Genomic DNA, 13,290 nt, shown 5'->3' on the forward strand with positions numbered 1-13,290 from the left:
GGATGTTTTGTTTTGTAAATCTTTGCTCGGACTTTAATCAGAGGCTCCGGCTTGATGCGTACCTCTTAGCACCTTTTCCTCACGAAAAACTACAACCATCTTAATATTTGAAACAATTGGAACATGGAAAAAGATAATGTTCATCCAGAATGAGCTGCATTATGGACCTAGACTATATAGAATAAAACATTTTCCATCCTTTTGTTTATTGTTACAAACTTGTGAATGCGGTCTAGGGCTTTCTCTTTCATAAATGTTCAAGTTCATTGTCTAAAAAGGCATTTTCTTCTGATTTCTGTTCTTATTTTCTAAGGTGCATAATACATCCCCTGTATGCTCAGTCGCTTCATCCCCCCCCCAACCTCACAATGACTTTCGAGAGTCATAAGGTTTCCCATATATCATTTATTTATTTAGTAATTAATTTGTGTATTAATCTATGAGCTATGTAATTAATATTAAATAATGCACAGTCCATTTCATGGGATTTGCAAGAAACTTCAGGCTTTTTCAGTGGTCCTTTGATTTCTGTTTGGTTGGAACGTAGGGCAGTACCGTTTGGGTGCTCTTGTCAGAGACAGTTTGTGTGCTGCTATTTCGTAACAGTTTTTTGCGGCAGCTGGGGTTTAGGAGACCTTTCCTGGGGAGTGTGTGAGCCCCTATTGTCCCTTTCACAGGCGAAGATATGTAACAAGGATCCAGACAGTTATGATAGAGTGAGTGCTCAGAGGAGGAACGTTTGGGGGCAACAGAGCTGGTCAGGAGGCAGGGCTCAGATTCACTATCTGGTGTAGCACAACCACTCTTGTCCTCTTGTAAGTCCTCTTGCTCCTCCTCCTCGTCATCGTCGCAGCACAGCGCGTGGTACAGTATTTTGTCACTGAAGCGAACTCGTTCTCTTGTGCCAGACGTGCGAGAAGTCTTGTGGCTGTGTGTGGAGCTGCTGGCCTCTTCACTAGATGAATCCGGAGTAATAATGCGCGGGCCATTAGGGATGGGCAGACCCCCGTTCATCTGGGAGTGTGCTGAGGCAGTGGTGGGGGGTGGGGTGGGGGTCTGTGTCTGGGTGGGGATCGTATCGCGGCCCAGCTCCAGCTGTGGATCCCCTGCATGCTCGCAATATCTGCGAGCAGCCGCACCAGTGGCTTCTAGGTAACTGCAGAACTCCCAGCTGTCAGAAAGCACATCTGTATTGAGGAAGTCCAGTCTGTAGGCCTCTCCCAGTCCTCGCTCACTGCTGGATGTGCTGCTGGCTGTGGCCACTGTCCAGTCATCAGGATCCAGGTCAAAGTCAAAGTCAGAGGTTAGTTGATCGATCTGACCCACCACCTGGATCAAACGATTAAACAAATGAGAGGAGAGAAAAAAGAAAAAATTAGATTTTTTTTTACTGTTAATTTTATCGTTCTTGGGGGTCAGTTGTTGGTTCGGACCTTTACCCAACCAATCTTTTCATACACCTGACTGAACTTTCTCTTCCTGCCCTCAATAGGTTGCTAAATAAAGTTTGATTTGATTTTCTGTCATAGATGTAGATATGTTAAGACAATGGTTCCCAACCAGGGGTACGTGTACCCCTAGAGGTAACATTGATGATTCTATTTACAACATGCTGAGTCAATATTATGCCTACTTCAGACATTGTACATGCTCATCCAACGTCTTTTTCATCCATTGACAATAAATGGCATTAATAGAATGAACAATATTGTGGCCTTACTAACATGTTATGCACATTATACTAAAAAATAATGCAGACAAAGCATTTGTGTTCTTCTGATTCGGTGCAAAGATTTGATTCTTTAACCTGGGTGATGTCTCCATTTTCTTTATTTACTTTAATTATTTGAACTGTGAGATGGTCTGAGATGAACAAACTGCTGACCATCACACTATCACAGAGTGTTGGTTCTGCCATGATGAAATGGAAATGCTACATTTTTCCCTGGCATATTTTGCAAACCTTATTTTCCAAATACTCGATTGTATTTACATTTTTAAAACACATTTCAATCTAACTCGGTTTTTAAGTGTTACTGTATCAATATTATTATTGTATTTTAATATGATATACATATTTAATAATTGTAATAGTTTAAATATTAAAATCACATTACTTATAATATTTAAAACCACACACATGTTCACTCAAATGCTCCTGTTAACCTGGCCACGGTTACCTTGACTCATTTGATTACTGATTACAAAACACTTTAGTAGTTACATCTACCAGCTGCCGACAACATCACCTTCCACCTCAACATAAAATGACAACCACTTATGACAATACTCACTTTAATGGAAGTGCTTTTTTAACAATGAGTCAAAAGTCAGCTTTATTGTCAATTATACTGTATGTACAAGATATGTAGAGAATCAAAATGATTGTTCTCTCTGCCAAACACATGTACAACCACAAAAACACGACAATGTAGAATATATAGATTACAAAGACGGGACAAGAACACAACGATTATTAACAGTGGGAGTGCAGATGTGAATATGAAAACAAATATATATATATATATTTAACCCTGGTAGGTACAGCCAATATGTTACTAATGCTAATAAGCAACTAATTAATGGTTAATAGCTGTTCCCTAAACTAAAGTAATACCCTATGGGATATTACAGTAGTACAGAAGTATGAATGAAGGTGCAGAGCAGTCTGACGCTGCACAAAGTGGCTGGTGTTCAACCATGTACAGTATCTCCTGACAAACTTAAACATGTTTTCATAAAAATAAATTAAAGACTTTCTTGACTTCACTTAGCATGAATACTTTTTTTTTAACGTAAAACATAAAGAGTCTTTTTTGACCTGACATATTTTGTCTGTAGCTTTGACTGTCAGGTATGTAACACGTGACTTGTCGCATACGTGAGTCAAATAGCGTAAATAGTGATGCACAGTGACTTGGATAAGTAACTGTAATCTGATCACTGGTTTGGAAATAGTAAAATGCCTCGTTACTAAAATAAAAGTGGTTATTTTAGAGTAACACATTACTTAAGTAACTAGTGTACTGGCATCTATATGGAATCAGAACAGTATCATAATGAATGAACTCTTGTAGGATTTTTCACAAATGCACACAATCTGTTTTGCAAATATCTATTTTATACAAACTTGTAATATAAATTTTGAAATGCACACGCTCCACTTCACAAATATTATTTTGAGGCACGCTTGTAATATAAATGTACGGATAATGTGAATTGCTGAATGTGCATTTACAAAACTGCTTCTGCTGTGAAACCTTTGCGTATTTGTGAGAGAAATCTGTGCGGTGAATTTTGAGAATGCCCTGACATCACGGGTCAACGAACGTCACCATTGGCTGATAAAAACTGATTGACAGATTCATCAGCCAATTAGGTGTGTTTGCTTTCAGCCAATCATATGGCTTCTTACATTGTCTCCACACTTTGAAACCAATCACAGCCCTAGCTGACTAGTCAGGATTTTTGAGGGACGCACTTAAGGTTACGGGGGAGGGGGTCTGCGTCTACGGCCGGGGATTTTACGCAGAACCTCAAATCATCCTTTAAGTCTCTCCATGCTGTCTCTTCTGTCCGCCATTGTAGTCTAACGCGTCTTGTTCTTGTTTGAACACTGAGCATACGCACATATCAGTAGCAATCAACTACAATTGTAATCATGTAAATGACAATTAGTTACAATCATGGCATAGCCTAATTATAATCCTATTGAAAAAAATTATAGCCATTGTAATCCTAATTGAGTTGTAATTGAGTTCAGATAATTGACTTTGTAATTGTAATTAACATGGGAATTATATAACAATTGTCAATTATAATTGAATTAAACACAAAACAGTTATGTGGCTTCAACATATATTTAATATTAAAATATGCATTACATTAAGTTTTCCCACTACCTGCTGTGAATCTTCACACTCATACTGGTGTTAAGGGTTTGAAGGGTTAGTGGGTTAAAGTTAGGATATAATAGGTTTTTTTTAATAGGGATGGTACAGTTTTACAGAGTAACAATACTGTGAATGAAACTGATGTTTACAAAGAGTTTATGGATATTGCTATATTCCAACTGTTGTCCCCAGTTGTACTTTTACATGAGATATTATAATCAGTCTACTAAAATGTAAAGATGCTAAAACAACAACTCTACATGAATAAAAGTTAGTAAAATTGTAATTGAACTTTAGTAATTGAGAATGTAATTGCAATTCACTTTCAGGAGAAAAAATATTATTCTAATGTATTTGTAATTGGAAAAAAATACTAGTTGCCATAATCATAATTTAATTTTAATTGTAATTGACCCCAACCCCGATTATAGTTTGTGTTTATTGCATTTTTTGTTACAAATATAGAATATAAAAAAGTCTTTTTGCACCAAATGCTATGTTAGTGACCTTTGCTATAAATCTCTAAATTCAGAGAGTTTTAAAAAAGTACAAGTTTTTGATGTTTGTTGGATTAAGTGATTAGATTACTTCTGGTCTCCCCCCAGGTGATTCAAGTACAAGCTGTAAAATATCAGCATATTGGATATCTGCCAAAAATCCAATATCGTGCATCACTAAATAACACCTATAGTCAGTGTAGAAAAAGTCATGAAGGAAAGTGTTGCACTCTGAGAAAGCTTATAGAGAAACTAAAGGAAACAAGCACCACTCTTATATGAACACTGAACCACAATGCATTTCACTTTTTGACTTTCTATTTTGTTACATAATTTTAATCTCCAAAAATTGTATTGCTTTTTTTTTATGGGTTTGAAATTGTTTTTTTTAATTCCAGTAAAGTCTCCCATGTACAGGTGAATTCACTTAATACTTTATTAAAACAAGGTTTCAAGAAAAAGATTTTGAGATAACAGTGACATAAACCAAAACTAGAACAATCTCCGTATTTAAGGCTATAAAAACTTTTTTTTTTTCTTCTTTTGTTTGCCTTGTAGCTACTGGAATATACAAGACAAACCATTCCAGGCTTTACAGTATGCAGACTGGCATGCTTTTTATGCTGTGACTTTGATGTTTTAGTACCATTATAAAAACCCATTTCAGACAATGTACCTCTGCTCTGAGTATGTATCGTAGGAAAATTGTTTGATTTATTGTGAGATCAAAATGAACCTCAACGCTTCAGTCATCAGCAGGCAGTGTGCTGAGTGTGTCGTTAATAGAGGGCACTTGAATTGAAACGAGATGGTTTGCTGACACCTAAAATTCAAAAATTCCATACTTGACATTTTTGACTCTTTCAATCAGCATGACATGCTCTCACCAGCCACCTACTGTGTTGTGGAACAAAACACTCAGCATTCATATAGCTTGTAAACAATACAAATGGAAGAAATGTTACGAATAGTGTATCATTGAGTACAAATATCATGATTTGAAGGTTTGTACAAATATTGTCAATTTAAAAAAAATGTATAGGGCAAAAAAAACCAATTGCCAATATGCTTCAGAAAGTCAACTCGGGGTGTGATTCATAAAATTGTATTTGTCATTTTGAGGTTATTAGAGAATAGTGAGAAAATTGTTTATTGGGTATTAAGTTAAGGGGCAGACATATAATAGATTTATTCTTCTTGCTGCTCTTTCCCAATCATGGAAATGTTTCATTTGGACTATGATATTATTTGATGTGGTAATCTGTGTGTTTGCAATTTCATGAAAGGAACACATAAATGAATAAAAGTTTAGACGAGTTGCATTAGAGCAGTGTTTCTCAAATGGGGGTACGTGTATCCCTAAAGGTACGCGATGGCACTACAGGGGGTGAGAGAGAGCGAGAGAGAGAGAAAGAGAGAGATTCACAAATAAAGTGTCAGTCTTGGTCCCACCCCAGGCGTGAGATGACCAGAAATGGTAAAAACTATCAAAATAAATCTATTCATGAGCCACTTAATCAGTGTTTTTCAACCTTGGGGTCAGGACCCCACATGGGGTCACCTGAAAATAGATTTTTGAATTTTTTTTAAAAATAATTAAAACACAATCTTAAACAACTGCATTTCTGTACTTTCACTTTGTGACCCTAGTTCAGCTAAAATGCAATAAAACAAAATAAATCTGAGCTCAAACATGATCAAAAACTAATTCTAGAAAAAAATGTCTTTGGAGAAGAAATCCTTGATATTAAAATGGGGTCACAACTAGGGATGGGCGATATTGACTAAAAAAATATCCTGATAATTTGTGGTATTTCTCACGATAACAATAAATGTCACGATAAATAAAAACTGTAAATAAATACGTAAATAAAATAATTCCTAACCTAAAGTATAAACAGGTTCCTTACAAACACAAGTACATTTAAATACATCAACACTAGACACATTAAAATAGCTGCTGAATCAAAAAGCTCATGAGCTGATATTTTATGGAATATATTAGTGCATGTGGGTCACTCTATTAGTGTTATTGTATGTAATTCATTTATTTCCTCACTTAAAATGAAATCATTTTCTAAAAAAAGCACATCAAAAGCAAAAATAACTCTATTAGTGTTTTTACCGCTGGTGAATCTTGTTTCATTTAACTTATAATGAGTTACATAAAGTTATGGTTAATAAATAACTTTCTGATTTCCTATGATTAAACCAGATCAAGCTGATGATTTAATCATTCAGGATATTCTGGTGTAATAATCATAATAGTTACATTAGTTTAATGGGACCAGCTTTGTCCGTCAACACGTGAAATATAATATAAAAGAATTGTGGGACGGATGAATAGTGACATGATTATTTATGCTAACATTTATTTCACACAACCTTTCATACAAAAGTTCAATTTGACCATAAACAAATCGATGGCTCTCTGTGGTTTTATGACGGTAAGACGTGTTCTTCTTACTTGGTCTATTATTCCTTATATGGAGTGGTTAGCATTAGCTGTGTGTCGGTAGGTTAGCTTAGCATAGTTAGCTTTAGTTGAGTTTCCAGTTCATAATCGTTTCTGCAGGTTCATCTCTGTCCACGTGTTTGTGGAACTTTGGGTGGACATGACGGAGGAATTTGAATTGGTTCACTTTGTTGGATGTTTATCTGGTTTTAACCAAGTAGCGGTCCATGGTGTATCGCAGCACGGCAGCTTCAGGTAGCCGTGACGAGCACCTCTGTCTCTGTGTGTGTGTGTGTGTGTGAGGGCTTGGGGGGGGTGCACACCGAGGCGGCTTTGCGGCGGAGCTACCATGAACAGCGCTCCGCTCCAGAGAATACGAGGTTGTTGTCAACAAACTTGTGGGCAATTTTGGCTCCTGGAACAAGGTTTTTAGGGACATTCTTGGCTAAATTGAGGAACAAGTGGCCCTTGCTAATTTCCAATATTGGTATTTATCGTTTCTATCGTGGGATTACATATTCTTACCGGTGAGAATGTTTTTGACAATATATTGTGAGCGATATATCGCACATTCTTAGTCACAACCTGAAAAAGGTTGGTAAACACTAACCACTGCACTAAATACTGTTTCTTTCCAATTATTAACTAAATAAGATTCTTTGAAATGTGTGTTATCACTCATTCATCTTATCATATTGCTCTATAGTTGTTAAATAGTTTTTTAAGCGAAATGTTGCAGTCAGTCAAAGGGGGTACTACATACAAGTATTGGAGTAGATAATTTTAACTTTAATTTGTATAAACATGAATACACTTCTTTCTATCACCTCTAAGTGACAGTGCTTGGTGTTGTTGTGTCACCAGAAGCTCTATTGTATGTGTAATTAATGATGTGTACAGATTACAACGTAAGGGGCTCTTGCATTAAAATAGGTTCAGTCATGTTAGTTTGAAGTCCAGGTCATTTATGCCGTAATTATAGCATGTCCATGTCCAAACATAAAAGGTGAGGTCATATGCTCATAAATCAAAGCAAACCACCTCACATACTGTCACAGTATCAAGAGCCAATACATGAAGTGATTAATGTTTGCTCCTAAATAAACAATCAATCGGTAGTTTAAATTGTATCTACAGCTACAGATTATTTGTTTTATAAGCTTCCTTCGCCTTCAAATCAGATTTATACATCTGTGCACTGCATCCAGGATAGATTTTAAATGAGCTCTGCAGATTAGCCAGATGTGTTATTGTGTAACTCATAAAAAAATACTCTTTAAAATAAATAAATTCATTAATTAAAAACAGCAGGCTGCCAGAAGGTTGCTAATTTAAATAAGAGGCTTGATTACATTCTGAATATGTTACAATCGTGTCTCCATCAGTATAGTATACATTGAGCCTGTGTGAAATGGAAATACGGACACACACAAGCATGAAGGCAGTTGGAATGAATTAGCACATTAATTTATTTCACAAATGTAGTCAGCATGCCAATAAGTAACAAAACAAATATGAAAAAAACATGTTCAAAATTTTAGTAATTCACCAATTTCACCATTTATAGTGCAAATATTGGGACTAACAATTAAAAAGCAGAAAATTGAATACAGACATAAACAATTACAGTTAAATGACAATTTTTTTCTTCTTCCTTTGCTTGATTATTTAAACACCAAAGTTTCCAAAAATAGATTTTTAGTAAGCTCCACTGAGACAGGCCACTGAGTGTGTTTAACCTGCAGGGTAAGAAAAAAAAAATATTTACTGCTGCACACCAACGATACTCAATATGCATACTCATGCATACTAAGTGGAGCATTTTTAAACAATTTAGGATCACTGTCAGCTCCATCATATCCACAAGAACTCACGTTACTGGAATTGTGTTGCTATTATGGGTACTTATACTTTGTTGAGTAGGTTTCTAAATCAGTAATTTTACTTGTACTGAAGTATGTTTTAAAATAAGTAATTTGCTACATTTCTACACCCAACCGTTACTGATCAACAGACATTGTGAAACTACAAAAAATGAAATGACCAGACAACAATCAAATGCATCACATCATAGCCGACCAATCAGAATAAACGTAACGCACGACGCCAAAACATCAGTAAATGTTCATAAATGTAGCTATACTTAGTCTTAGAGCCTGAGAATTTTTTTTTAATTATGAGTTGGTGTTTCATTTTAAAAATCATTGTACAAATGTTGTACAATTTTGAAAAACCTTTTATTTTGTACAGATGCCTTTGTGAAAAATAAATTGAAAGTAACTAGTAACTTTTACTTTGTGTAGTATTTAATTGAGCTACATTTTACTTGTACTGGGTCCAATTTCATTCAACTGTTCTTCTACTTGAGTAGGATATATCAGTACTCTTTACACCTCTGTGTGTAGATATTTCCATCTGTCCATTTTCTGCGCCTTCTTCCGGCTCGCGGGGGTCTGCTGGTGATCTCCAGCTCTCATTGGGCACTAGGTGGGGGTACACCCTGGACATGGTACCAGTCCATCGCAGAAATCCAAAAAAGGGATCTTTAGCTAAATGAACAAGTGTGCTGGGAATGGAAGCTCTACAATAGTAATAAAAAAGAGTGTAAGTTACAAAAGACACTAATTTGACAACTAACACATTGATTTGACCATAAATCCCAGGGTGTCAAAATTAAACACGTCCCTTTGGAAAATGATCATCTCTGAGCCTCGGTGTAAAGCACTTTGAACAAAAGAATCAAAATAAATCTAATTAAAGAGCTGGAGAACTTGGTTTGGAATTGAAAGCAGGCAAATCAACTGTCTTTGGAAGCATTTGGAGTGCAAGTAAATGTGGAGGTAGAGAAAGAATGAATGGTTTTGGTGGGGGCCAGAGAAGATTAGCTATATATGTGTGTATATGTACTGTGCTATGTATCATATTTCAACCTTATCAAACATATTGTAGATTGGACGTGGGACATTGGTGATATGTTATGAAGTCGCTTGCTTCTTTTTACTTTATATACTTTTATCAGCCAGTTCTTCTGCCTATCCAGGGATTTGAACCACCCAAGCATTATTCCACCTATCTAACATTTAGACCATCACTGCTTTTAACTCTCCCTGCTCATGTTTTATACTCCGAGCATCATAGACCTGATATAATTTTTGAGGTCACCATACAGAAGACGCTTAATGAGACATGAGGAGATGCAATCAGCCCTCAATCAGAAGGTTTGTGATGAGATGATTTGGAGGGCATGAGTACACGAGGAGCATCATTACCACTTTGATCAACGTGTATAAAGAACAACAAAGTTGAAATATAAAGTTGAAAACAGGCAAGAGCATCAGGACAAAAACCCACAATATGCTAAACCCGGTATGGTATTTGTTTTGGTATGGACGAGCAAAAACAAAAATACATATACAATATTTTTGTTTTTTCTTTACATTTCAAGTCAAGGATAAAATGTTTTCTTGTAGTGAAGCTGTTTATCCCATGGATGTTAATGCACCATCAAACGACAAAGTTTATGATGCTTTTCATTGTAACTAAAAACACTATTTTCGCTCTTTCGAGTGTAAATACTTTCCTGTGGAAGTTTATTTTTTCTTATTTGAAATATATCTTATATAGGTTTTGTTTATTCAGACAAGTTTTTTTCAGGAAATTTTTATCTCCTGACATGTTATGACTGTCAATGGCCAGTCTTTCTCCAGAGGTGATTGCTTTGATGTATCCTTTGATACATCAAAGGATACTACCTGAGAGTTCTCTCAGGTAGGAAAACAGGAAAGCCATCAGAAGATGCTTTGATGTTTTCCTTATGATAGAACTTGTAGGGATATATCAAAGCAATCACCTCTGAGGAAGACTGGCAGTTGACAGTCGAAACATGTCGGGAGATAGAATTTTGTGAAAAAAAACCAAAACAAAACCTTAACATATAAAACAATCATACTTTTTTAATTTCAAGGTTTTTGTCAATGTGAACGAGGCCTGTGTGTATTATTAAAACAAACATTTGCTATATCACAAGAGGGATGTAGAAGATAAAGTAAAAGCATTTATTTCACGGTGTATAGTGCTGTGATTGGTGCTGTATTGGTGCAGTCACAAGTCAACTGAAGTCATTGCAGATGATCAACATGGAGTTCAATCTTTTTAGAGCTCTCAGATGTGCTTTAACAGAAGCTGGCTCGGCAGCATTGGCAGGGCTTTTATTACACTACTTCAACACCTGTCTGAGATGATTGGGTTGGGTAATTGAGGGTCAGGGTAAAACAAAGCCCTTGGAGTCTCGTCTGTGACAGAAAGCTAAAGTGAGGATAAAAACAGGCAAGATAATCCAATTCTGATCATTTTAGTAATGTCAAAAATCTTCTAGAGTCTTCCCATGCGAAGCAGTGATCCAGGTAAGAGATCCAGTACTGTATCCCCTATTAATACAAGGGTCCTTCTCCTAGAACCCCAACATCAACAGTGAACAGCTCTCGGTATGTTATTTCACACCTGGTATAAGAATTTGTCTCAAGTGACCACTCGCAATACACTTACAACATCTTATTTGCAAAAAATCACTGTCTAAATATGAATAAAGATTGTGTGTTCTTTGTTTTTACTGTATGTAAAGGAAACTGTTTTTGTAGGCAGTTAATTCCAGTTTTTTTTTTTTACAAATGGTGGCATTGTTTTTTCCTTTCAGATTCTAACATGTTAACTCTCTCTACCCTCCCATGTTGTTTTTGTTTTTTTTCTAGTCGACTAGATGCAGCACAGTGTGTGTGTGTATAGACCATTAACACTCTATCATGTAGACCAGACTCACCAACCTCTCTGAAACTGCGAGCTACTTCAAATGTACTGAATAGTCCAAAGTGTTACCAGTTTGATGTACTTAAATGATCACGGTTTCACTATAATTGGAGGGTAGGATAATGAAGTAAAATTGGCAGTAACTTAAAAAGTAAAAGTAATATAGTTAAGTTTCATTATGCACCACTAACAACTTTTAATAATTGCAATTGATTGTTTTTTTTAAAAACATATTATTACAACCTATACACCAAATCTGTGACCTCAATGTTTCAGTAAAAATAAACATTTAAAGATGTTACTTTAATACAAAAACGAATTAAGTGAAGCAGTATTTAAACCTACTAAGACCATGTTGGTGGGTTTATTTGAAAGGATGTCATGATGACCATATATTAACTGTGTGGTTCTTGTTTCAGACTGACAAAAATTGTCAGTCTTGCAGTAGCACTGAGTAATAATAATAATAATAATAATAATAATAATAATAATAATAATACAAATAAAATATTGACTTTGTGTCTTCATGTCGTATCATTCACGTGAACCGTGTATTGAATTGTCTTGTAAACTCAGCATTTCGCCCTACCCCTGGTGGGCAATGTTAATTTTGTTAGTCTGAACTTAGGCCCTGTTTACACAACCACGTTTTGCTTCTGTTTCCATTTTTGTTTCAAAAATGTTTTGCTTTCACATGGCAATGTTTTCAAAACGATCTCTGCTTACTTGAGACCGTGGGTAACATAATAAACAATGTAGTATACATGCCAGCCCAATAGAAGATGGTGTGATTTTGCAATGAATCAAATTAAGTGAATGCACAGAGAGACTTCCTCTGAACACAAATAAGAGTAGAGCTTAAATCGGACCTACCAAGTTATACCTGACCGGGCCCGAGATGGCCCGAATCCGTCCAAATCCTATTAAAGCCGATTTCTCTTTAAGCCTGAAATCATTGCTGCAACACTATTCAAATCTGTACGCATGTAACACACACAGCTGAGAGAGCTGCGCTCTACATATGTGACAGCTCCACAATGAGTCAAGAACAAGTCGTTTATGCATTTTTTTTTAACATCATTAATTCCTGTACCAGAGGACAGCCATCCATTTATCTCCTCAGCATTCATTTGTGCGTCTTTCTCGCGCTAATCGAAACACATCCGCTGACGGTTCATTTACCGTGCAGCGCCCGAACCGAGTCCAACCAGAGCCTGTGTTAAAAAGTGTTAGAAAGAAATTACGCCCGACCCCGGGTTCAGTCAAATACTGTATTTTAAGTAGGAGTGCAGCACTGTGATTGTCTTCAGAATCTGATGCTCCTCTTATCCAAGTGATAGTGAAGTAAATAAACACTTTGTTGGGGAAGTTCAGTTAAATTCCAAAGAGTGATGGACATGAACAGTGTTCCTTACTCTGAGGGTCTGTTGCCGCAGTGCACATGACCATGACACAGGAAATATTGTTTACCTGTTTTCAAAAACCTCCACTCTGGAGCCCATTTTTAAAATGCCGTTACCATGGAAACAGCCGTAAAGCAACAAAACATTTGCATTTTCACTTGAAAATGTTGTTGTGTAAACGGGGCCTGATTCTCTTCTGTTTTCATCCATGTATTTTGGTTAATTTATGTTTGTAAAAT

General features: G+C 36.1%; 1 protein-coding gene across 1 annotated transcript in view; it reads right to left on the reverse strand.

Moving 5' to 3' along the window:
* Positions 1 to 242: 242 nt before the first annotated feature.
* Positions 243 to 13,290, reverse strand: part of insyn1 (inhibitory synaptic factor 1) — a 63,471-nt gene continuing 50,423 nt past the window's right edge. Inside the window, exon 4 of the mRNA XM_028443273.1 lies at positions 243 to 1,329. Within this exon, the coding sequence (XP_028299074.1) occupies positions 511 to 1,329 (819 nt within the window). The 3' untranslated portion in view covers positions 243 to 510. The remainder of the gene's footprint in view (positions 1,330 to 13,290) is intronic.

The sequence above is a fragment of the Gouania willdenowi genome, chromosome 3, assembly GCF_900634775.1.
Source record: "Gouania willdenowi chromosome 3, fGouWil2.1, whole genome shotgun sequence".
In the NCBI taxonomy this organism is placed as follows: Eukaryota; Metazoa; Chordata; class Actinopteri; order Blenniiformes; family Gobiesocidae; genus Gouania; species Gouania willdenowi.